The 27,998-nt window shown below is 38.0% G+C and overlaps 1 protein-coding gene across 1 annotated transcript; it reads left to right on the forward strand.

Moving 5' to 3' along the window:
• Window positions 1-80: 80 nt before the first annotated feature.
• Window positions 81-27,997, forward strand: LOC126373406 (uncharacterized). The gene is made up of 3 exons (XM_050019570.1): window positions 81-142; window positions 26,554-26,754; window positions 27,121-27,997. The coding sequence occupies exons 1-3, from the start codon at window positions 122-124 to the stop codon at window positions 27,727-27,729; spliced, it is 831 nt and encodes a 276-aa protein (XP_049875527.1). The 5' UTR covers window positions 81-121; the 3' UTR covers window positions 27,730-27,997.
• The last annotated feature ends 1 nt before the right edge of the window (window position 27,998 follows it).

The following is a 27,998-nucleotide window of genomic DNA, read 5'->3' on the forward strand; positions in this document are numbered from 1 at the left end:
TCTACGTTATTGGGATCCAAAGACAGGAATATCTCTTCCAGTGGCACTATGCCCTTGTATGACAGGCCGTGTGCGCCGGCGCAGACGCCGCCGCCACTCTACCAGCACCCGTCGTCGCAACATGACACGCCTGTGTCTACACGTAAGTCCATTTGCATTTTATTACTTTTCATTACTAACTATATACACTTAAACATTTGTCACTTAATTTGCCTGTTGTACAGAAGCAACACATCGGCATTATCTCATTGAACTACAAAAAAAAAAAAATTTTTCAGTCATCTTAATTTGTCATAGACTGTGTCTAATGGTACTGAAAATTATTTACTCTATCTTACCTACAATTACCTATAACAGGTACAGTTTTTGTGCCGATTTTATTCTCGGTCAAGGATAGATGAAAGGTACAAAAAAGTACTTCAACGCCGCTTGATATTGACCAATAGGTGGCGCTAGAAATGTAACAGATATAAAAGAGTACTCACAAGTAATTACTCATCAATATATAAACAGTTTTTATTTTTCCCCACTGACGTACATGTCACTTTCCTAACGCTTTACGCAACTTTTAGAACTGAGGTCAGGGTTGAAATGTGACGGCAATTGGTTAAATAGTCCCATACCTGAGCACTTTAATCATAGCACGAATAGGCAAACAACATTACCTATAAACTGTATATTTACAATTCTTATTGAGAAATTCGATATTAAGTTTATCACATTGTCAACAAATCTATTTCCACTGTTGGACAATTATTTCGAGACTCATCAGTATTTTAAGTTTTTTAACTCGCGTCTGTGACGTAATATGCTTCCGATATTGGCGATAGATCAATAATTTAGCACCACATTCATCATCATAATTATCAATTTTAGACTTCAATCCAATTGTACGGTCACGAACATAAATAATTATGTACAATTTAAGTAGTACCATATCTCATTAAATTTCTTTTCAAATTGAAGTGAGTTTCACTAAATGTCAAATATATGCTAATGCAACGGGGTTCTAAAGTGAGTACAGTCATGAGCAATATAATGTACCCACTTTAGAACCCTGTCGCACTATCATATTTGACATTTAATGAGACTTACGGTTTAATTTGTCAAAATAGTTAATGTGACATGGTTCTCGTGACTCGTGACCGTACCTACATGATATCACTCGACTGACTCAGATTATCTTTAGATTTGCTCACTCTGATTGAGGTTAGGAACCTAATGAATGATGAATAAGAATATCTACAAGGCCTATAGCCCAATAATCAATGTTTTTTAGCCTACAAATTCTTCAATTTTGTCATATTTTTTCACCATTCTGCAATTGAGAAATATAAGATCTGATATTTAGTGAGCAGCGAGGATTTCTTAAAATAATTCCTCTGGCTTCATTACTTGGAAAACAGCAATTAATGCAATACTAAATATTGCAGGTCTAAATGAAATCTGATAAACGGTACCTATCTATTAACCAGTATTATATTTTAGGTATTACCCAAAAGATAGTATTTCAGTAACTAAAAAAATCAAAAAAGCACAAAAGACAAAAGCATTTTAAACAACACACGTAACTCAATACCCTCTTGTAGGTACCAATTAATTTGTGAATAGTACAAATAACTGCTTTCTATTTCTGACGAATTATCAATACTAAATAAAAAAAACAAACACAATGTAAACAATATCCATCGGGCTAATCTCGAGATTCATTGACCTGTACTTAACTTACTATGTTTCCTGTATTTCACCAAAACGACTGTAGAGTAAAAATCTTACTCAGCCGAAACGGAGTCAAGTCACTAGTACTTTAGAACTCTGTCACACTAACATATTTGATATTTAGTGAGACTTACAGTTCAATTTGTCAAAAAAGTTAATGCGACATGGTACCAAAGTGTATATATATGTATATTAATGCTCGTGACCGTCCGAATACATAAATAGCCTATATACGTCCCACTCACTGCTGGGCACAGGCCTTCTCTTGGGTTGGGTTGGGTTTTTCTTGTTGGGTTTTCTTTTTCTAGTTCGATTATAATTTTTATATTTAACAGTGTCTAAAATTTCAAAGATTTTAGACTTCAAAAATCCTTATCGCTTAAAGCCATCTCTTCCAGACGGCCTTAAGTTGTTGAAAGCATGTACGTAAAGGCATTAGTACACCTTAGCCTAAAGATAAATAAGACGATATTCCTTATGAAGCTAAATAATTTAATGCTACATTTTCCTCGTATCTTTAAGTGTAGGTTACAGAGATATTACTCTGCGCACCAGTTTATTATTGCAACACAAACAATGAGAGGAAACCCGTTTGAACGTTTTTCTCTCTATGAGGTCACATTTCCTAGTCTGACCTTACAATTTGGGTATCTTGTCTGTTACTTTCGTTAGTACCTCCTAACTTTGTCTCGATTAATCTAATCTTATGGACTCCGTGATTCAGTGATTTGAGCATAAATCGCTTTGTGATCCCTAGTTTGGTTAGGACATTACAGGCTCATCACCTGATTGTCCGAAAGTAAGATGATCCGTGCTGCCCTTGGTCCCGGTTACTACTTCTGATGTAAGTTAGTAGTCGTTAAATGAGTCAAGTCAGGGGCCTTTGGCGGTTCGATAGTAACCCTGACACCAGGGTTGATGGGGTTGGTAATCCACCTCATAACCCACATGGCGACGAAAGAAGATAGATATGTTTGTCCTTAGAAAATTATAGATTTACCTATTCCACTCCAATTTCATCAGTCGTCCCGTGATCATGGCACTTGCAACAGTGTTGAAATATCGGGAGTCTCATATCCCTGATAATAACGCGGTAAGAACCCAGTATTATGTGTTTTAATTATGATAATAACCGCGTAAACCTCAAAAAAGATGAACTAAGTACCCACACCTCACCGACCCTACTGTTAGACCAACGTGAAAGGTGGAGAGCCAAATCGCCTTCTAAAATGGCAAACAAAATCAATAAAAAAAAAGATTAAAATATTTCAATCGTAAAATAAGAATATTTAGTAGGTGTGTAGATTTATTAATCATGAAGATAAATTATGGAATCCTTCCAAATGGCCTACGTAATACAATTAAGTCAAGAATGTAGTTCTTGTCTTCAGAATCTTGTTTCGCAATAGCAGACAGGAAATGCTCTATATGCCTCATAATTGTCGCACACCACGTGCATAACTCCTACTCCTACCTTTTGTGGTGATAAAGCGCGTAGGTGGATGATATACATACACAAACTCACGCCTGCAATCTCTAACAGGGTGAGCAGAGACACGAGTAATCAAATGACAATTTGCAGCCACTTTTGATCTTCTTCTATCATGTGGGTTGTGAGGTGGCCAACTAACACCATCAACCCTGGTGTCAGGGTTAGTATTGAGTCGCAATAGGCCCCTGACATGACTCATGTAACGACTACGTACTTACATCAGTAAGTAATAACCGGGATCAACGTCTTAACTTGCCTTCGAAGCACGGATCATCTTACTTTTGGACAATCAGGTGATCAGCCTGTAATATCCTAACCAAACTAGGGATCACAAAGCGATTTTTTGAAATTCAAATTATTTATTGTGATTTGTCCCCACCAGGATCCGAACCCGGGACCTCCGGATCGTAAGCACAACACTCAAACACTGGACCACAGAGACCGTACTTTTGATATAAAGTCCTTAGATGGATATGATAACCCTGATGATGATGGTCTTACTTTAGTCTTCAATCGTATGACGCCAGACACACAAATACGCGTGTACGATAACATCAACAGACAGTATACAGTGTCTGTGTAAGACGAGGTGTTTTATGTAAAGTGCTCGGGGTGTGACAAAGAATCAGCCTATCACCCATAATGATTATTCATCGTGCTCGAATGGACACAATCCCTTTCTTTTTTTGTTTGATTATTTTTACGATATGCCCAAAACTGTCGGATAATTCATGAAAATGTTAGTGTTTTATTTTTAATTATTTTCAGTTCCATACTTTTGCGATGAAAAATTCCACTTGATATTAACTAAGAATAATGACCTGAATCACCACTCCATTCGTTGTAATGTCACTAATACCCTGAATACTATCAGAGTTCAAGATAGGATAGGTATAAGAACTACATTTTCATTCAACTTTTCCTAACCTTTCCTAACAAACATTTTAAGTAAATTGGTATTTATTTATTTATTTTCTTGGGATAATAAACAATTATAGGTATATGATGTATTCACAATAGGTGTAGGATATTTTCACATAAGTACATATACAATCAACCACATTATCCACGTATTCTGATACAAATAGAAACATTGGTACCTCTGAATCTATATAGCACACATAAACCTGCACACGTGCCTCCAAATGAAACACAAACATGCAAAAGAGTGGACAAAGAGCGTTGTCCACGGTAAACCTATTGCTTTGACAATAATGTTACCATATACAACCCATAATACTTACATAAATGCGAACAGTGTTGCAAGTCCATTATACAACTCTGGAACTATACAGGTTGTGAGAAGCTGCAGTATTTTTGGCGCTCGAACGCAGACGATCGAAAAAAAAGGTTTAAGTAAAAGTTCATTATGTTACCCACTGCCTCCGTGGTCTAGTGGTTAGAGCGTTAGGCTCACGATCTGGAGGTCCGGGTTCGATTCCCGATGGGGACATTGTCGAAATCACTTTGTGAGACTGTCCTTTGTTTGGTAAGGACTTTTCAGGCTTGAATCACCTGATTGTCCGAAAAAGTAAGATGATTCCGTGCTTCGGAGGGCACGCTAAGCCGTTGGTCCCGGCTATTAGCCGTAAAAACACCTCCACCAACCCGCAGTGGAGCAGCGTGGTGGAGTATGCTCCATACCCCCTCCGGTTGATTGAGGGGAGGCCTGTGCCCAGCAATGGGACGTATATAGGCAGTTTATGTTATGTTATGTTACCCACTGAATAAAGATATTTTTGAGTTTGTACCATCCCATTCCCAAAACTCAACCGCAGGGCGCAATGGCAATGGATTTACTGCAAATGGTATTAACTACTTTTTGTAAAAAACTCTTTAAAAGCAAGAACACTGGCTGCTTCTTTTTTAAAATAGTTGAAGACACGTCAATTTTAGGCAGAAATTAAAAAAAAACCCTTCCAGAATTTTATATTGGCGAATATCATTGGCCGTCAAACGGGTCTCATATGAGCGAGATGCCTATTTTATTCGCCCGGGTTATTCTATCATTTTAAAATTAACAGTTGTCAATCATCCGTCCGTACCGTATCCGTATCCATATATCCGTATCCGTCCGTACTTAAAATAAAATTAGGATGTGTCTGCAGGAGTCGGGACCAGTATAGAGAACTGTCAAAATTTAGAAACACTCGACAGTGCTGCCGTGTACATTTGAGCTTCTAGTAGGTCTATTTTTTATTCTCATTGGGAGTTATGATTGTTTTCAGCCGTGGTAGCCCAGTTGGTAGAACGCTTGCCTCTCACTTTGAGGTAGCAGGTTCGAATTCAACACATGCCTAAACCAAATACAAATTGATTTATTTGTGAAACACAGGTAGAGTAGGCCAATTATTGTTGAATTTGTTTTCGAATTCATGTTTGGATCATAAATAATTATCACGTGCTCAGCGGTGAAGAAAAACATTGTGAGGAAACCCGTATTCCCGAGAAATGTATTTTCGGAGGTAGGTATGTGACCTAACCTGTATTGGGCTGGTTTTCCCTTCGCGGGTTGGAAGGTCAGACAGGCAGTCGCTTCTGTAAAAAACCGGACCTGTCAAATTTTTAGGTTAGGTAAGCGGACCCTGTGAATAAACGGGATAATGCTAGGGAGATGATGATGGGAGTTTTGATTGCTAAAATCAGCTATCATACTACATGTATTTATGTGGGTACAACATCGGAAACAGATTGCATACGATTGCCAAATTGCATCTACTGTCAGTCAAACCAAGGACAGTCATTGTTCATACGTCGCATATGACATGTTTTGTAAATAAACATATTCAGAGCATGAAAAGCTCGTTGGTTTGGCATAAAGGCTTATTGAGTGACATGGGAAAAGAGGTGTATCTTTGCGAAACACGCCTTTACAACATAGAGCAACACGGACCTCCGCGGACCTTTACAAGATAGATAAACAAAACACTATACCGTCTAACTGGGATGTATTTTTTGAACTACTTGTCTATACGTCACTAAAGAAGGAAAAAGGTATAACAAAAAAGTTCCATATTTAATTTGTTTTTCGTAAATAATCGAGTATACTATTCCATCATAATCTAGATCTATAGATTTTCACATTCTTCATTCACACGAGTTACATATAGGTAGGTAGGTTCTACCATCATAAGGAGACTATCAATCAATCAATCAGTCAAATAATTTATTGTACAAATATGGTATATGATATGAACAGCCTCCGTGGTCTAGTGGTTAGAGCGTTAGGCTCGCGATCTAGAGGTCCGGGTTCGATTCCCGACGGGCACATTGTCGAAATCACTTTGTGAGACTGTCCTTTGTTTGGTAAGGACTTTTCAGGCTTAAATCACCTGATTGTTCGAAAAAGTAAAATGATTCCGTGCTTCAGAGGGCATGTTAAGCCGTTGGTCCCTGCCATTAGCCGTAAAAATACCTTCACCAACCCGCAGTGGAGCAGCGTGGTGGAGTATGCTCCATACCCCCTCCGGTTGATTGAGGGGAGGCCTGTGCCCAGCAGTGGGACGTATATAGGCTGTTTATGTTTTATGTATGTTTATGGTATATGATACCAAAAGTGGTTGCCAGCTTTCTTCTCACGGGTCGTGAGTACATAAATCTTTTATTATAATGTTTTGACGTGGCTTATAGTGGATTTGCCACAAATGGCGTTAACTACTTGGCCGGATACTTACAAGTGAACTTCGTAGAAATAAAAAAAATAATATCTGATTTTTCCTAAAGCGAAACCACTATCTAACGAAACATAAGAGAAAGTAGCGGGTAAATGACTTACATACTTACGTTTAAGAACTTTACTAGACCCAGTTGAACTTTGCGAAGCTTTTAGATGCATTACGCGACGCAAGCGCAGGGTCGATGACCTTAAGGGCCTTACTTGAGAATACACAATGATGCACTCACCTCGGCGCAAATGTTACGTTATTTATCTTTGCCATGCTTCACAATATGCATTTTATATGGCTATTTATTACAAGAAGGGAATATCTACAAGTTGTTATTTCAATGTGGGTAAGTATAAGGAGTTATACAGGCGATTTATGTTATGACTAGCTTTTGCCCGCGACTTCGTCCGCGTGGCGTGTTATATAAGAGAGAGATCTTTGTGTGTGTGGGAGTGCATACTTATACAGTTTGGATTTTTTCATAAGTACATTTTTTTTTCCCAATAACTCCCATTTTTACCGACTTCAAAAAAGGAGGAGGTTCTCAATTCGACCGTATATTTTTTTTTTTTTTTTTTTTTTTTTTTTTATGTTTGTTCGGGCATATCTTCGTCGTATATGAACCGATTTTGATAATTCTTTTTTTGTTTGAAAGGAGATATACCCAAGGGGGTCCCATGTCAAGGAAGTCAGGATCTGATGATGGAAGACCAGAGAAATCGAGGGGAATTTTCAAAAATCGTAGGAGCGACTAGTGCGTTTGTAAAGTCATATTGATCAGATTGATCTTTAGGCTTCGGGAAAACTTCCCGACCTTCGAAAACTGGTCAGCATCAGGGAGATACCCTATGGCCTGGCAAAACTATACAACCTGGAGCAAATTTTCTTTCACGAAACGTATTTAAATCTTGATCAAATTCAATCGCCGGTGCAAAAAAACAAAATGGCGGAAAAAAAAGATGGCCGCCATACAAAATTTTGTCGATTTTGGAAGAAGCCCGTTTGGGTAAAAATAATGTATGGGGCGCTTACTCAAAACGTCATGTAGAGTACGGAAATACTTTCTGGTCACCAAAAACTGCTCCGCATCAGAGAGATACTCTACGGCCTGGCAAAACTATCGCACGTGAACCAATATTACTTTCAGAGCACTTATTTAAATCTTGGTCAAATTCCATAGCGCGTAAAAAAAAAAACAAAATGGCGGAAAAACAAGATGGCCGCCATACACAATTTTGTTTTTTCAGAAAATGTCTCGGGATATAAAATATATATCGGGGTTGTGATCGGATCGTCATGTTAAGTATGGAAATACTTCCCGATTTTCGAAAACTGCTCCGCATCAGGGTGACACCCTACGGCCTGGCGAAACTATCACACCTGAACCAATTTTTCTTTCACGAAACCTATTTAAATCTTGGTCGAATTTAATGGCCGGTGAAAAAAATACAAAATGGCGAAAAAACAAGATGGCCGCCATACAAAATTTTGTTTTTCCAGAAAATGTCTTGGGGGTAAAAATGATGTATAGGGGTGTGATCGGAACGTCATCTTTGAAAACTGCTCCCAATCAGGGAGACATCCTACGGTCTGGCAAACCTATTGCACCTGGATTTTGTTTGTTTCCACGACACCCATTTAAATCTTGGTCAAATTCTGTCGCCGGTGAAATAAAACAAAATGGCGGAAAAACAAGATGGCCGCCATACGAAGAGGGACAGTTTCGAATAAACAGGACACGCGAGCTGCTTTAGCAGCGAGCGAACCACGCGAAATCTACTGTATCTATATGTATGCGTGAGTGTGTATGATAGCAGCTTCCACTGACAACCACATGTGTGTATGTACACATACACATGTGTGTGTGTGTGTGCGTGTGTGTGTGCGCGCGCGCGCGTGTGTGTGTGTGTGTGTGTGTGTGTGTGTGTGTGTGTGTGTGTGTGTGTGTGTGTGTGTGTGTGTGTGTGTGTGTGTGCGTGTGTCTGTGTGTGTGCGTGTATCTGTGTGTGTGCGTGTGTACGTGCGCGTGTGCTCGTGTGCGTTAGCGCGTGTGTGAGTGTGTGTGTGTAAACATGTTCATCAATAATAATTGTGATCACTACTAATAATATATTATATTATTATATATGAATATAAATCAGAAAATCTGTCTGTCTGCATCCTTGCTCGGTCTAACCATCACTTAAAATCGTAAAATAAAATAAAATTTTTAACAAAAAAAAAACCGACTTCAAACGCAAAACTAAAAAGCAATAAATAAATTTACTTCGCACAAAGTAATTAGTACGTATTTTCAATTAGTTAATTAATTTATAATTCTGAAGTCGGTGCCAAGTAAATGCTACAACAACCCTACTACAATATCAAATTACTATGTACACACAATATTGTTTAATACCTATATCAAAGCAATTACAAAACAATGTCAAACAAAAAATTACAAAACAATCAGTATTGAAAAATATATGAATCGGTACTTCGTTGTAGCATTTCCTTGGCACCGGCTTCAGAATTATAAATTAATTAACTAATTGAAAATACGTACTAATTACTTTGTGCGAAGTAAATTTATTTATTGCTTTTTAGTTTTGCGTTTGAAGTCGGTTTTTTTTTTGTTAAAAATTTTTCAAAATACAGCCAAAAATAAACTTTATATTTACTAAGGTATGCATGCGTGCTAGATTGAATCAATTGATTGAATTGTTTTTTTTTTAATTGATTGTTCATTGAGTTTTAATTTTAATACACACTTCCTCTCTTCCCTTCAACGTTGCTGTGCCCTATAGGGTCCATGTTTTAGTTCCTATGCCTATGTAACACCCTTTGTACTACATGGAATGCAATAAATAATTTAATTGAATTGAATTGAAAATATCTATCTTACGCGGTTTCGATTTTTTCATACAAATGTTTTTTTTCCCACTAACTCCCGTTTCCGTGGGAATTTTGCAATATCCTGTTGCAACTAAGCTTTAAGTTAACTAAGGTACCTGCATGCCAAATTTCAAGCGTCTAACTTAAGCGGTTTAGATTTTTCATACAAAAGGATTTTCCCGCTAATTTCCGTTCCCGTGGGAATTCCGGGAATTCCTTTCTTAGTGCACCTCTACGGTACCTAAGCTATGTCCCTTCCAAATTTCAAATGCCTACATTTAGCCGTTCAGGCTATGCGTTGATATGTCAGTCACTGAGTCAGTCAGTTTCTCCTTTTATTTAGATTTGATTTTTTCATACAAATGTTTTTTCCCGCTAACTACCGTTCCCGTGGGAATTTTGTAATATCCTGTTGCAACTAAGCTTTAAGTTTACTAAAGTACCTGCATGCCAAATTTCAAACGTCTAACTTGAGTGGTTTAGATTTTTCATACAAAAGGATTTTCCCGTTAATTCGCGTTCCCGTGGGAATTTGGGAATTCCTTTCTTAGTGCACCTCCACGGTACCTAAGGTACCTGCATGACAAATTTCAAAGGTCTAACTTGAGTGGTTTAGATTTTTCATACAAAAGGATTTTCCCGCTAATTCCCGTTCTCGTGGGAATTTCGGGAATTCCTTTCTTAGTGCACCACTACGGTACTTAAGGTATCTGCATGCCAAATTTCAAACGTCTAACTTGAGTGGTTTAGATTTTTCATACAAAAGGATTTTCCCGCTAATTCCCGTTCCCGTGAGAATTTTGGGAATTCCTTTCTTAGTGCACCTCTACGGTACTTAAGGTACTTGCATGCCAAATTTCAATTGTCTAACTTGAGTGGTTTAGATTTTTCATACAAAAGGATTTTCCCGCTAATTCCCGTTCCCGTGGGAATTTCGGGGATTCCTTTCTTAGTGCACCTCTACGGTACCTAAGGTGTCCGGCCAAGTAGTTAATGCCATCTGCGGCAAATCTACAATAAGTCACGTCAAAAAAAAAAAAAAAAAAAAAAAAGGTACCTAAGGTATCTGCATGCCAAATTTCAATTGTCTAACTTGAGTGGTTTAGATTTTTCATACAAAAGGATTTTCCCGCTAACTACCGTTCCCGTGGGAATTTTGTAATATCCTGTTGCAACTAAGCTTTAAGTTTACTAAAGTACCTGCATGCCAAATTTCAAACGTCTAACTTGAGTGGTTTAGATTTTTCATACAAAAGGATTTTCCCGTTAATTCGCGTTCCCGTGGGAATTTCGGGAATTCCTTTCTTAGTGCACCTCCACGGTACCTAAGGTACCTGCATGACAAATTTCAAACGTCTAACTTGAGTGGTTTAGATTTTTCATACAAAAGGATTTTCCCGCTAATTCCCGTTCTCGTGGGAATTTCGGGAATTCCTTTCTTAGTGCACCTCTACGGTACTTAAGGTATCTGCATGCCAAATTTCAAACGTCTAACTTGAGTGGTTTAGATTTTTCATACAAAAGGATTTTCCCGCTAATTCCCGGTCCCGTGAGAATTTTGGGAATTCCTTTCTTAGTGCACCTCTACGGTACTTAAGGTACCTGCATGCCAAATTTCAATTGTCTAATTTGAGTGGTTTAGATTTTTCATACAAAAGGATTTTCCCGCTAATTCCCGTTCCCGTGGGAATTTCGGGAATTCCTTTCTTAGTACACCTCTACGGTATTTAAGGTACCTGCATGCCAAATTTCAAACGTCTAACTTGAGTGGTTTAGATTTTTCATACAAAAGGATTTTCCCGCTAATTCCCGTTCCCGTAGGATTTTCGGGAATTCCTTTCTTAGTATACCTCTACGGTATCTAAGGTACCTGCATGCCAAATTTCAAACGTCTAACTTGAGTGGTTTAGATTTTTCATACAAAAGGATTTTCCCGCTAATTCCCGTTCCCGTAGGATTTTCGGGAATTCCTTTCTTAGTATACCTCTACGGTATCTAAGGTACCTGCATGCCAAATTTCAAACGTCTAACTTGAGTGGTTTAGATTTTTCATACAAAAGAATTTCCCTTCACTACTCTGCTCCTATTGATTGTAGCGTGATGAAAAGTATACTATAACCTGTCCAGGAGTGTGAAGAATAATTGTACCAAGTTTCATTAAAATCCGTCCAGTAGTTTTTGTTTCTATAAGGAACATACAGACAGACAGACAGACAGACAGACAGACAGACAGACAGACAAAAATTTTACTGATTGCATTTTTGGCATCAGTATCGACCACTTATCACCCCCTGATAGTTATTTTGAAAAAATATTTAATGTACAGAATTGACATCTCTACAGATTTATTATAAGTATAGATATAAAAAAATAGGCTATGTATTTGTAGTCAACAAAAGCATTTTAGTCACATTAACAACTTAACTCTATTGTAGTCGAACTAATTTGAATATTTGACTAATTCGACCTTAGCGAATGTCAATTTTTAGAGTTCCGTTCACGCCAGTCATAAACCTTGCTCTCCCATATTTAATAGTTTCATATGAGAATGGCTTTCTTTTTTGCACCTACTATACTGACAATATACTTAGTGTGTGATTTAAAATAATAGGCATTAATCTTGCTTATATAAGTTAATTTTGTTTTGTTATTATAAACAATGTTATTTTTAAATTTAAGGAGCTCGGTGGCGCAGCGGTTAACACGCTCGGTCTGCAATTGTTGAAGTTAAGAAACTTTCGCAAAGGCCGGTCATAGGAAGGGTGACCACAAAAAAAAAGTTTTCATCTAGAGCTCCTCCGTGCTTCGGAAAGCACGTTAAGCCGTTGGTCCCGGCTGCATTAGCAGTTGTTAATAACCACCAATCCGCACTGGGCCCGCGTGGTGGTTTAAGGCCCGATCGCCCTATCCATCTATAGGGAAGGCCCGTGCCCCAGCAGTAGGGACGTTAATGGGCTGGTGATGATATAAGTTAATATGCCACTATAGTACATACCAACTTTACTATCATCATCTCCCTACCGTTATCCTATTTTCACAGGTTCCACTTACCTAAGCTGAAGATTTGACAGGTCCAGCATTTTTACAGAAGCAACTGCCTATCTGACCTTCTAACTACTTACAGAAAAATCTATCCCTAATCATAATCTTTCTTTCTTCTTAATCTTTTTTAGACCTCATATAAAAATTAAACAACCAATCTCTGTAAAAAGTGTCCACGGCAAATCTTGAAACAAACGATAACGTAACGACACTGTACAACCGATATTGCACTTTATTAGAACATCCATAGCATCTTAATTTGAGGGAACGAACTTATACTATCTACATAACTTAATGTATTATACTTATTTACAACACGGTTTAGACGCTTTTAGAAAAACGCCTTTGCGAATCTGAATCTATTTATTTATAGGATTAGAAAAGGAAAATAAAAAAAAACACTAACATCTCTACGAGTACCTATTGACTGATAAGCCTGATAGATATTTCAAATTCTGCTTATTAGTATTTATTAAGTCGCTGTTTAGTAGATGCCATCTCCTCCATCTTTCCACAATTCTGCTTAATTTATTTACACAGAAAAATAATTATCCAAATAACTAGCTACTACAGGTAAAGTTATCTCTTGCCTATAAGCATAACAGAACACCTCGCTTCGGGCCTTAAACCATCACGCGGGCCCAGTGCGGATTGATGGTTATTAACGACTGCTATTGCAGCCGGGACCAACGGCTTAACGTGCCATCCGAAGCACGGAGGAGCTCGAGATGAAAACTTTTTTTTTGTGGTCACCCATCCTATGACCGGCCTTTGCGAAAGTTGCTTAACTTCAACAATCGCAGCCCGAGCGCGTTTACCGCTGCGCCACCGAGCTCCTCAATTCTATATTATATATTATTCTATATTATATTAATTATAATACTATTATGTGGTACTAATATTATTAATAATAAGTATTATTTTATTTTAGTTCGGTCCCATTATTTTTTTTTCCAACCAAAATCGGCACCGAAATTAATGTACGGAACACAATGTGAGTTCAACTGTCATTTGGCTTTTTTCTCGTTCCATTTCTTAGACCTTGGTAGGCGCGGCCAAGGCAGTCTCGGCATTGTAGGCTTCCTGCTACCAAACCGGACACGACCCACGACCATTGTCTCTTGTCAAAGGTTTCGAACATCCTGGCCTGACCGCTTTATACCAGTCACTACTTAATTACCGTTCCCATTGATTATTCAAAATCACATTAACCTTTATTATGGGTTTATGTGTTTATATACTAAGCTTTTCCCGCGTTTCGGACCGCAGTTTTGCTCGTGTGTTTATTGAATGAACATGTTTATTGAAAACATGAATTCGAAAACAAATTCGACAATCATTGGTTTAGGCCTGTGCTGGATTCGAGCCTGCGACCTCAAAGTGAGAGGCAAGCGTTCTACCAACTGGGCTACCACGGCTTTTACTAATTTATCTATTTTTTTTTTTATTTTATTTTAGAAAATCCCACGTTTAAAAAGTCTTGACTTACGTGGCCTAGTGAAACCTAGGCCAATCTAAAATAAGTATGATATTTTGCAATAGTAAACTAACCTAAGTATGTAGGTTAGTGCCAGCCAAGTAGTTAATGTCATTTCTGCCAATCTACAATAACTCATGTCCAAAAAGGACGCCCATGTTCAGTGGGTGCACTATGAAACACATTGTCACGAGATTAAACACGAATTGCACACATTAACCTACATTTAATGAACTTGGCCCGAGTCGCGTGGGAAGGACATACGCTTTTGTTCTCGTTAATATTCATAATTGCACAGCTGATTAAAAAAAAATAAGTTACATCCTTTTACTACATCTCTCTACTTGGCTATGCGATTCTCTCAATCATTGAATATCACACATAACCACGCCTACTTCCCGTAGAGGCAGGCAGAAGCCATGGAATCCCCTTTGCTATGGTATCATATGCGCGTCAGTAGAAACGCGTCGCTTTCCTTAGTTCGTCAAAGGGCAACTTCGCAGAAAAGTAGATGTATTATATTGTTATATAAGCTCGGTAAGCTGTGGGTACTTAATTCATCTTACGATGAATGTACAGGGGTACGTCTTCTGACTCTCTCCTCTCCTCTCTAACTCCTCTCTCTCTCTCTCTCTCTCTTAAGTAAGGTAGTCGTGGGCTTATGTTATGGTATTAAAATTACAGTGTTTTTTTTTTACATCTGAATACGTTTTTATTTATAACACAGTACTAGTTTTGCGCCTATAAATACCGGAATAGGTTAGATGTCGGCCAACCTCAACGCATGACAAATTGTATTGTCAAGGTCCTATACAAATCATCCAATGATTATTGAGTTCTATGAATGTACTTACATAAAAACTTCATATAAATAATGGATTGGTATAAAGTATATGCATTAACCTAAACGTTTTTCCACCTAACTACATGTTTACCTGGCGTATAATATAATTACGATTGAGTTATATTGCATTATTTACAAATAACTGTATTGCATCGTCCCTGACTCCAATATTATGTTCTTCCACCCTGAGGAAGAAATTGCTATTTAGCAATAAAGCTGCCGATTGTGCTTCTCTTGTCACTTTTGTAATTGTTTTAGTGTTGTGTTTGTATGTGAATTAAAGCGTTTTTGTATTGTATTGTATATACGTCCCACTGTTGGAGACAGGCCTCCCGTCAATCAAGCGCAGAGGGTATACTGCAGTGTGGGTTGGCGGAGGCGTTTGAGTTAGTGACGTAATCGAAAGTATAGATTGTTCTTGCAACAGTCAGAAGCAATGCTATCGATAGTACGTAGAGCTCATTCTGAATCCTTATGCGGATATTCTTAGGATATTACTATTATGTATGATGTATTTTATTTATTTCAATACTTGTTTTGTATGTGTGTGTATAGTCTATTATTTATTATTATAGTTTTCTCAGATTATGGTTAGTTATATTTTTCGGACAATTGGGTGATCAGCCAGCAATGACCTAACCAAATTGGGTATGACAAAGTGAGTTTTGGGATATGTCCCTACTGGGATTCGAACTTGGGACCTCTGAGCCGAGAGCCCAACGCTCGACTACTGGACCACAGAGGCCGTTGTCTTAAAGTGAGGCTTTGCATATGCAGGAGAATTGCACGTAAGAACTTGCTTACCATAATACTGATTGCTATGCGATTGGTACATAAATCAATAAGGAATGTATAAATATGCACATTTATTTTATTTGCGCGTTGTAAATAATGTAATTACACAAATATACTACAATATATGTCTGTGTACTTACGTTACTATATCAGTTTTAAACATGCGTTCTAAAGAAGGGGGAAAATATGTGGTTTGCAGTTTCTAATACTAACACGCGCAACTGTGTGTGTGACATCTGAGGGGTGCCAATTACAATACCTAATTTAACCATCATTACTTAGGTAGATAGTACTACTTACGAAAGATGATTTTATAATAATCAATTAATATGTGTTCATATATTTATTTACCACACAAATCACAAACAAAAAATAAAATAATAAAGGTAGTAAGATTTTGGGAACGCGGTAGAGCGTTTTTTAAAAAATACAAAATTGAAGTTTGAATTTTATATTATTAAAAATGGAGCTGTGCTCTACATTCGAGTTATTAGACAAGACTAAAAGCTAAACTAAAACTATCATGCATATCTCGCTAGGCCGGATGCATCCCACACCTCGCTTCCAGTAACAAGAATGGACGAAAGCTTACGCGGCAATTCGCGGTGGCCATGGCGCGACTCGAGTCAGCGGCGGCCACCCGTACTGATAACAATTCTAGGAGGTGTAGGCTGCATAACTCCTCCCCCGTTAGAATCAAAGTCATCATTTCCATTTTGATGACTTTGATAGCATAATAATAAATGTAACTTAAATTTATATACTATGAATATACAGAGACTTATAGCTAAAGATACATATAAAATAACCGTTCCTAAACTAATACTTTTCACCTTTATTACACTTTCACTTTCACCATCACGATTGAATGCTCTTTCCGCTTCCATCGAAACCGTCTGCAGTTCCATCAGTGCTGTTTCATCTAAATTGAGATGTCTGCTTGCTGGTACTGGTTCGGTCTTTAATATGTCAGGTAAGGTCATGAAGGCCGTTTTGTATGAGGTTACAGGTGCGCCAAAAGTTTGATGTCTTTCCAGCATCAATTCGTTGATGTTCACTTTACAGTCATCATCTATAGTAAGTATGTATGTGCCCTTTATGATTTCCCGGTTTTCCTCTAGCCCACACGATTTCTTCAGTATGTTTTCCAGTTTGCTATATACAATCCACTGATTTGGTTTTAAGGGCTCTATTTTGATATTGTTAACTGTGACCAGGATAGGGTTGCAATTGCTGGTGTTAGATGAAAACCTGATGAGATCTTCGATACATGGATCCGCCGGAGGTTGCTGCCATTCATCTTTAAAACACATAAAGAATTCTTTGTCGACTTCTCTGCAGGGTTGCTTTAGCCAGACTGCTTTGGACCCTTCCAGGATAAGGTAAGGATTTTTGGGTAGAATGAGAGTCGTTTGATTAAATGGATTGGTAATAGGTAACGGGATCATTTTATAGTTATATAATTTTCTTTTGAAATTAAAGGTATCTCTAATATAAACGTTATCTGATTTCCTTTTGTGTATGCTTTCAATTGGATATTTTGCTCCAATTTCTGTAAGTTTTCTAAATTAACATCAAATAGTAATCTATGAGATTTGGCGATAGAACTTAATATATTTAACAATTCATTAGTATTAATGATAGATTGATGTAGAGTGTAGAGCCTACTAAAAGCTACAGCAGTTTCAACCTCGTCCAGTTTTATATATATCATTTCAAAGGTGTGTAAAAATAAATTATAAGCATTTACCAGTTGAGTGTACAATAGGGTTTTACTTGTCTCATTTAGTTGTTTGCGAATTTCCCACAGTGATTTATCTACCTGGACGAAATTGTTTCTGGCAGATTTTGAAACATTAACAAATGAATGCATAATTTTGTAGATTAGAGTAATCCTTTCCATAAGTATGTTCTCACGTTTACCTATGCTATTTATCAATTTCTCGTATTTGATTGCGTCCTCGTTATCGAGGTTACCGGTTATGGCCTTTATCAAAGAGCCTAAAGGATTTAAAATTCCACGCCTAGATCTCTGCAGCGGGATGATTTGACTGAATTTGTCTATTGTCATGTTCATTAGATGATCTGTCTGGATTTTAATGTTATGTATCTCGTATTGTAGTTTCTGTTTATCAAAAAAGGATAAGACGTGATTGTTTAAATTAGAGTATCGGTTGACGTTGAATTCCAAATCCTCTCGTAACACTTGCAAATCTAATACTTTTAGAACAATCCATTTGTCAGAACTAATAACCGCTTGGCCTTCCTTAACGGGTAAAACGCCTGGGTTGTTATTGATTTTTTGAAGTTGAAGGCCGAGGGCTGCCATTGCCGGCACCAGTAGCAGCGTGAACCTGTGAAGGACGTTTGACGTCTTTAATGGGGACTTGTGTTTCGCGACCCTTAACTTCCACAGGTAATATTCCTCTCATAATCTCACCTGTTACGTGTGCCTTCTGAAAACGTGGTTTATCTTTACTTCTTCGGGTATTCACACCTTTTACAAATACATCATCCTCTTCACTCACTCCGAACTCCTTCTCACCTCCCCGTTTATTCCTAATCTTTTCCTTTCTTTCAATCATCTTGTCAGTCAAATATTTGTAAAGATATTCAGTTCTCTTGGCATGATCCCTAACCAACTTTTGGGTATATTGTTTAGTAAAATCTACATGAAACGTGCTACATGCATTCGTATGTCCAAAGGCGACCTCAAAAGGTGTCAGACCAGTAGTGGAATGAATAGTATTATTGTATGACATAACTGCATACGTCATTACCGTTGCAGCATCTGTTAATTTGTGCTCGTACTTGGCAAGTCTGTATATTTCCAGAATGGTGGAATGGAAACGTTCAACTAGACCCATAGAATTTGGGTTATGAGGTGTCGAAATATGAAGGTCGATTTTGTAAAATTGTAATGTTTCTTTGAGTAAGGCGTTATTAAATTCACTTCCAGAATCTGCGCTAATTTTGGAGGGGGTCCCGTAGTATGAAAAATATTTAATTAAAGCGCGCACTACTTCCGGGGTGGATTTGTTTGATATTTCTAAAGCTTGACCGATTTTACTGAAGGCGTCTATGATAGTAAGAAAAGATTTCCCTTCGATTGAGAATAAATCAATGAAAAGTTCCTCAAAAGGTTTCAACTGAGTTTGCGTTAGTTGTAGTTCGGGCTTAAAGGGTTTTCGGTCATATTTCATTTGTTTGCAGACTTCACACGCATTTATAACACTTGCGATCGTCACTTCCATGTTATTCCAATAATAAGTTCGTTTCAGTTTTATGAGAGTTTCCCGAATACCACGATGTGTCGTAGTACCAGAATGGTATTTCAATATGATTTGACGTTGTTCTTCTTCATCTTCAACATTAATTACTCGTTGTGTGCATTCGAAAATTTTAACTATATCATTTTTAAAAAGTTTAATGATCGCATTTGTAAATAATTTTCTGTGTAAGTCGTCTTCAAAATATATGAAATATTTTATTTTAGGTTTAATGTGCTTCAAAAGAAAATCTTTTACTAATTCCGAATTATCTGTAGGTAAGTGAACTTCTAAGATTTTTTGTTTTTTGTTAGAAAGATCTTTGACTGTAGTTTTTTGTCTATTCCATGAATATATAAGTAACTGATTTGGTTTGGTATCTATCGCTTCGTGAAGGATTGGGATGCCATTAGTATCTATGTCCGGGGCAGAGTGAATTGTGTCCGATTTAGAGCTTGCTGCGGTGATTGTACTAGAAGTAGGCGACACTATCGGATATTCACTTTCCAGTTGGTTTCTGTCAAGATCGTCATAGCTATTTGCAACACTTAGTGTCTCTTCAGAGTCAGAAATTTCGATCGTCTCATTGTCGTCTATATTCACCCTAATTGAGGAAGTCTCGTCGTTATTTAAAATATTTAATTTTATTCGCGACAGTGCGTCCGCATTGGTGTTCTGTTTACCGTTTTTGTAGATTATCTCAAAGTCGTATGCTGCTAGGTGTAATTTCCATCGCGTTAACTTACTGTTCGGCTCTTTAATTGAATTTAACCAAGCAAGTGGTCGATGGTCAGTAAATATTGTGAATTTTCTTCCGTATAAATAGGGACGGAAATGTTTCACCGCCCAGACTATGGCTAAGAGTTCCTTCTCTATCGTACTGTATCTAGTCTCTGCAGCGTTTAGCGATCGACTAGCATATGCTACTGGTTTGTCACTACCGATGGGGCCTTGAGAAAGTACTGCCCCTAAAGCGTAATCTGAAGCGTCTGTAGTAAGTATGAATTGTTTAGAAAAATCTGGAAATTGAAGTAAGGGCGCATTTACTAACAGTTCCTTGCACTTTTCGAAAGCTGTTACAAATTCAGGAGTAATTTCAACTCTTTTGCCCTTTTTTAAACAGTTTGTTAAGGGTTGAGTTAATTTTGAAAAATCTTTTAAAAACTTTCGGTAATAGCCAATCAAGCCTAAGAAACTTTTAATTTCTGTAGGGGTTTTAGGTAAGGGAAATTCCAAAACAGCTTTGATTTTATCGCTGTTAGGTTTTAGGCCATTTTTGGTAATTTGATGGCCCAAATATAAAACTTCTTTTTGTAGGAACTCACACTTATCTAAGGTCACCTTTAAGTTGGTTTGCCTTAGTCTTTCAAAAACTCTACGTAGCTTGTCGAGGTGTTCCTGTAAACTTGAAGAGTATATGATTATATCGTCAAGATAGACAAGGCAGTGAATGCCTTGTAGACCACGTAGTACGTTGTCTATGGTACGTTGGAAGGTGGCAGGCGCCGTCTTGAGACCAAACGGCATTCTCAGAAACTCATAATGCCCTGATGATGTTGTGAAGGCTGTCTTCGCTCTGGATGCTTCTTCGACCTCTATCTGGTGGTAGCCACTTGCCAAATCGATCGTACTAAAATAAGTTGCGCGTCCCAAACGATCAAAAAGGTCGGAAATATTAGGCAAGGGGTATCGATCATCCACAGTTATTTCATTTAGACGTCGATAATCGATAACCATTCGGAATTTTCTTTCACCAGTAGCATCTAGCTTTTTAGGCACTAGATGCACGGGTGCACTCCAAGGTGAATAGGATTCTATGATGACGTTATCCTTAAGAAGTTTTTCGATTTGCCTCTCTATTTCATCGTTTTCGGCGGGTGCGTGACGGTATGGCTTGGAATAAATCGGATTTTCGTTATGAGTCCGGATTTGATGCTTGACCTGGTTCGTAAAGGTCAATGGCAAACTCTCGCAGTAGAAGATGTCTTTGTATTCATGACAAAGAGCAATTATCGCCTTTCTCTCCTCAGAGTTCATGTGATCGGTACGTAATCTATTTAAATTTTGTTTGAGCATTTCGTCAATTTCAAAATCGTTGTTGTTTACCGTGTTTACTTCACATGCGTCATTTTGGAACTTCGTAACTTTGAACGGTCTTTCAAAGGTTAGGGTCACTTTGTCGTTTGATATATTTTGTAGGACTGTATAAGCGAATGAGTTTTTACATGTTATAAGGGCGCTTGGCATGCGTACACCTTTACCAAGATCTAGGTAGTCTAAAATCGCCTCACCATTTGGAAGGTCAACGGGAACCTTTACACGAGTTTCAGTTCTTGGTTCAAGGGTGATTTCATACGGTGGATTATAAATGATCGGAATCTCTACATTTTTTGTACGTAAGACTTGATTTTCCATGTCCACTATCGCGCCTAAATGTTTTAATAAATCTGACCCAATCAATCCGTCGTACCGCTCATCAACACTGTAAATGTAGAATTTATGTTTGTCGAAGCTTTTAAAGGTCTTGAAAAGAGGTATATATATAACTTCACCGTGGCAACTACGTGCATGTGTGCTCACTACTTCGAAGGGTTCGTTATATTTAAAATCAGAAAAGTACTGATTGGCTTTTGTAGGGCTAATGAATGATCTTGTACTACCGGTATCGATCATGAAACGAGATTTAATTTCAGGGATGTTAATATAAGGAAGTTTCAATGTGTTGTTACAATTTAACTGTACTATCTCGGGACTGTAGGGCATGAGGCCGTTGAACGAAAATTTGACTCCTTATGTTCACATTGTGGGTCACTCTCTGTAGATTCAATAACTTGAAATTCGACAGGGGTCTCGTCAATCAATTGGGGTTCGAATGGGGTACCATCATTAAAATAAAATTGATCTTCGCAATAATAGTTTTCGTAACCGACAGGAGTCGATTCAGTCTCAGAGTCAGTGTAAAATACGTCTTGTTGGTCATAAATCATATTTTGTCTAATAGGCGGTGCGGTGCGCATTGAAACGTCTCCAGACCCTATTTGAGGGTTTTGAACGCGATTTTGTTGCGGTTGTGTATTCGGAACACCAAATCTAAATTGATTTTGATTTTGGTTAGGTTGGAAAAAGCGCGTATTTGGTTGAGGGTATGGATTACCGAATCGATACTGATTAGGAACGCCAGCATAATTTTGCCGAGGTATTATAAAACCGGAATTTGGTACTGGGGCTCCAAATCGGTGTTGTAACGGAATTCGGAAACCTGAGTTCGGTACTGGAGCTCCGAACTTATGCTGTACAGGAAAACGGAACCCTTGTTGCACAGGAAAACGGAAGTTTTGCTGGTCAACGGGTTTAGTAAAATTTTGAATAGGAATAGTTTGAAAGTTTGTAGGTTTAAAGCCAAATACATTTTGGGGGTTCTGTGAAGTTTGAAGATTTTGTGAATTTTGGTTACTTTGCCTGGTTTGTTTTTTAGACATGTACTGATTTCGAAAATTCTCTTCTTCAAGAACCACGCTCAAAGCCTGCTCTAAATTACTACAATTTTTTAACCGCACGATACGAATCATGTCTTCGGACAGGTTGTATAAAAACGTATTAAGAGCTGTGTTATTATATATAATCATCTTTGCGGCCTTAACACCCTCGTCATTCAAAAGGTTTACTTTCGAGAAGAGCGTGCTACGCACGGATTGAATACGATGGCAAAAGTCTAAATGAGATTCACCCTGCTTTATTTTAAGCGACTCTAGTTCTATTGCGACACACTCTTCCGATCGCGGATCACCGAAATGTTGCACTATCAGAGATTTCAATTGCTCCCATGTAGTCACATCCTCTCTCTCACTTATTAGTGCTGCCGCTCTACCACCAAGCCTACTTGAAATTGAATGCAGAACATAAGTGTTCTGGGCAATATTGTTTTGTCGCGTAAAACAGTCCAAAACGTATTCGCTCTTTCTGACAAAAAGATTGATCAAATTGGGTTCCCCTTCGAATCTGGGAATGAGACACAGCATCTCTCTCGGAATAACAGTAATGTTTCCTTCCATTTTTATTTTTTATTTTTTTATTTTTTTATTATTATTTTTTTTTGGGGTTTCACAATTATAAAAGATAAAAAAAGAAACGTAAGCTATACACAAGTAAAATAAGACACAGGAAATAGCACGAAAACACAAAAATAAAATAGTTAAAAAGGTAAAATAGAATAATAAAAGCTTCTTCCTAAATTAAAAGCACACTTATAACTCCGATTTAGTGAGTTATATAATTTAAATCACTTAATTAAAATATGGGTATTGCCAATGTAGTGCAATACGAGCAAAAGAAAATCAGATAAGGTTCAGCTATGTCGTCTGAAACGTTACCTACACTAAACTAGACTGCCAAAGGGAATAGAACTGGACAAAACAGGAATGAAGGGTTTTACTCACAGCCTGGCTGCTCTCATTTCCTCCCTCTATAGCAGTGCTGCTCCAGATGTTGAGTCTTGTCTCTCGCGCCGATAATCGTTACTTATTTATTTGGTTCGCAGATTATTCACTCGTTTCACCCGAAAACCGATGTTTAGAGTCCTCGAGATCAGTCCTTTTTCGCGAATAATCCTACCGGCTGCGCCAGTAAGATTTTGGGAACGCGGTAGAGCGTTTTTTAAAAAATACAAAATTGAAGTTTGAATTTTATATTATTAAAAATGGAGCTGTGCTCTACATTCGAGTTATTAGACAAGACTAAAAGCTAAACTAAAACTATCATGCATATCTCGCTGGGCCGGATGCATCCCACACCTCGCTTCCAGTAACAAGAATGGACGAAAGCTTACGCGGCAATTCGCGGTGGCCATGGCGCGACTCGAGTCAGCGGCGGCCACCCGTACTGATAACAATTCTAGGAGGTGTAGGCTGCATAACTAGGTTCACAATGTAAATAAATAGTTTTGCAAACAAATAGACTGCAATTAATTTTGTAATCGCAAAACCTTTTTTTGTGATGTAGCAACAAATTTACGATTTCCGTTTTTTCCTTTATTTGTGCTCTAAAACCTTCCTTCTTCCCATCATGATTCTGGTTCCATAGGAAGTACCTATTTGACTCCTCTATGAAATGTATAGATGTTAATTTCAACTTGATACTTCCACGCGTTCCCATGAAAAATGGTCTTGACACACAGACAGACAGACGTACCACAATTTTATTTTTGAGGTTCGGAACCCTAACAATGACTGCGGAGTGCGAAACCGTTCACTCTACCTACATTGTGATTAATAAAAGTAAGTAAAAAGCAAAGCAAAAAACAAGCAAGTAAAAGGAAAGCAAATAGTAGCCGAGCCACGACCAACTGCTTAACCACCCGAAGCACGGATCATCTTACTTCCGAACAAACGAGTGATCAGCCTGCAATGTCAAATCAGGGTGCATAAAGTGATTTTTGAGATATGTCCTCATCGGAATTCGAACCCGGGACCTCCGGATCGTGAGCCCAACGCTAAACCTCTGGACCAGGGAGGCCGTTATTTTTCGCATTAAATATGCATAATATTATTATGAAACTTTAGAAAAGCAGTAAATTGACTGTAGCAAGCTTGTAGCGTTCATAAAAATGGAGTTTACAACGTCTGTTACTTTTCTACTATCATTTTCCGCAGCATGTCATGCTCCCTTAGTAGATATCGAATCATTTTAATAATAATCATTAATACTTCACGTAGGTACTCATGCGTAATCTCGGAATTATGAATCATTGGTGTAACTTGGGTGTAGCGTTCAAGGTAAATCCTAATTGTTCCCCTTACAAACTGCTTTGCATTAAAAAAACTGGTTTCCTATTAATGTAGGGTAAATTATAAAGCTTGCTACGTACCTACGTATGATATTTATTTAATATGAAACAAATCTAGAACATTCTACATACATATACATACATGAATAAATGGCCTATGCGCTCCAGATGTATATTCGTATGCATTTTAATATAAATTATAAGTACATAATATTTTATAATGAAACCTCATTTTCATTTGTGGTTCAGCTTGATCATTATACAAGGTGCTAGTGACAGTGTACCTAACGAAAACATTGGAGGATAATTCAGACCATCATTCTGAGTTGATATCAAATGGAATTTCCTGTCGGAAATTGTTGTCCTTTAAACCAAATGTAAAAAAAGACAAATTATAGAACGAGCAGTTCAGTACAATTGGTGATTATATTTCAATCTTCTTCTTATCGTGTGGGATATGAGGTGGATTACCAACCTCATCAACCCTGGTGTTAGGGTAATTGTTATTATTGAGCTGCCAAAGACCTCTGACATGGCTCATGTAACGACTACATAATGACATCAGTAAGTAGTAACCGGGACCAATAGGTTAACGTGCCTTCCGAAGCACAGATCATCTCACTGTCAGACAATCAGGTGATCGGCCCGTAATGTCCTAACCAAACTAAGGATCACAAAGTGTTTTTTTTTTATATGTCCCCACCAGGATTCGAACCTGGGCCACAAAGTTATATTTCAATAAAGATAACATTTTACAATAGCCTCAATGCGCGGTAGAATCAGATCTATAATAATAAAATAATAATAATAAAAAAGTTTATTCAGGTAAAATCTACGACACACATATACATTTACAACATGAAGATATACACACATTACATTAATATTTAGTTGGAAAACATAAAGGTATATGGGTGCCGCAGTTCACCAAAAAAGGCCAGGGTTCAGTGAAAATTTACCCAGAGGGCAACACTGATTTTCAACCCACGCCGATCGGTGAAACGCGAGTACCCGCACAATAAATTCTAAAAAATAAATAAAGAGTACAAAAAAAAAACGACTTAGTGTTACACATGGAAAGAAGAAACAAAACAATAAAAGAAGAAATATTGCACTAAAAGAAGGGTCTATAAGTGAGTAGTGAAAACAGTGTGTAGCTATGGTGCATGTGATGTGAGTGCGATAATTAAATAAACGTCATAATATACATATAATAATAATATTAATATAATATTTCATAATCATAATAGACAAAACGAAACGAAAACGGACATCCAGGAGCACCCAGATGTGATCTAAAGAGGCAGCAACCGCTATTCCAAGTACATCGCTGGTATCTGTCAAAGTACGTTAGCTAGTGTTGTGACATAGTGATGTATCAGTCAAGATTAGGTCGATCGTTTTTTTTTATCTAGCAGTAGGTAGGTAGGCTACCTACATAGGTAGTTTAACAGCTGCAGCATTGTTCCGTTTACATTGCGGTGCAGTAAAAACAAAATTTTTGTTTTTTTTTTTGTACAGTGACAGTGACACCCCGTCTGCAGATAATACGTGAGACAGCATAATCATTCATTTTTATTTTGATGGTTTTCAGGTGTTGAGCATCCTCCTAGTGGAGGTTCTGTCGGAGCCAATACCAGGCCGGATACCCAAGGTGTACAATGCTCTGATCACCTCCAATCAAAACCTGGAACCCAGTAAAGCATATCCAGTGTACCAGCCAGTACTCCACGATCCCTTCAGCTACCCCTACCAACCAGCTATCTTCTACGGTGGAGACTTCCCGTTGAGTAATGTAAGTTATTCTCTTCACATTCTTCAATATGTTCGAGAATTGTACGGTCACGAGTACTAATATGTATACACTTTGAAACCATGTCACATTAACTTTTTTGACAAATTAAACCGTAAGTCTCATTAAATGTCAAATGTGATAGTGCGACAGGGTTCTAAAGTGGGTACATGATATTGCTCATGACTGTGCACTTACTAGATATTACTTATTGATTGAACACACACTTATTACAATCGCAGTTTCCACCAAAACGTACAAGATAACAATGCAGTGCCACGTTATCCTTTTTTTTTATTTGCTCCTATTTTAGAAATATCATTTATTATGACAAGGTATTGTAACATTTTTTTTTTTTGCACGTTTCAGGGTCTTGTGCCGGTGCCCTTGCCCGTATCCAAAGATGCGAAACCGACGCCTCCTCCACCCGCGGCGAATGGGGACACTCCTGCTGAAACCAAGGCTCCGGAGTCACTCCCCACTGAAGCACCTGCCAGCCCTGCGTCCAGTGGAGACGAGGCAGACAAAAAACCTACCCCTGCCCCTCCTTTGCCACCAAATACACAATCTCCAATTCCCCTAAACCAATTCGGTCTACCATCACAAGTCTTGCCGCTTGGTCGTTTCGATCCCGCCTTCGACGGGTTTACACATATCGGCCCGTTTACATACTCCTACCCTGGACTTAGGTTCTACGATCCTTACGATCCTTTCAGTTTGAGCCCGTATGCTAATCTCCCGCCCTTGTACCGTCCTTTGACAAATGTTCTGAATCATAGTGCACCTGGACCCATAGCTCCTCCGAAGGCCGCAGTTCCAGTACCATCACCAGCACCTGCGGATGGTGATGGAGCCACACCGCCACCAGAACCTACTGACCTGAATGTCCTCAACTACTCCTCTAAAGACCCTGCCATACCCAACGTCCCACCACCTCCCCTGCCATCCGGAGGACTCGCGTCTGACAAATCGGAATAGTTCTTATAATTATTTTTAAATATTTGAATATTGGAATCCATAAAGCAGCCAATAATTAAGACATTAGACACTGACAAGCGAATATCTTGCGTCTAATCTACGAAGTTGATTCCCCGTTCAGTATGAATATTCTTAAGTGAGTATTCCAATATTCAAATTCAATTAATTACTTATAAGATTTACCTAGTAATAATGCGAGTAGTGCACATAAAATATTATCTGTACATACCTAAATAAGAAATTTTGATAATAAAAAATCGGAACTTAAG

This window comes from Pectinophora gossypiella, chromosome 2 (genome assembly GCF_024362695.1).
Source record: "Pectinophora gossypiella chromosome 2, ilPecGoss1.1, whole genome shotgun sequence".
Classification (NCBI taxonomy): Eukaryota; Metazoa; Arthropoda; class Insecta; order Lepidoptera; family Gelechiidae; genus Pectinophora; species Pectinophora gossypiella.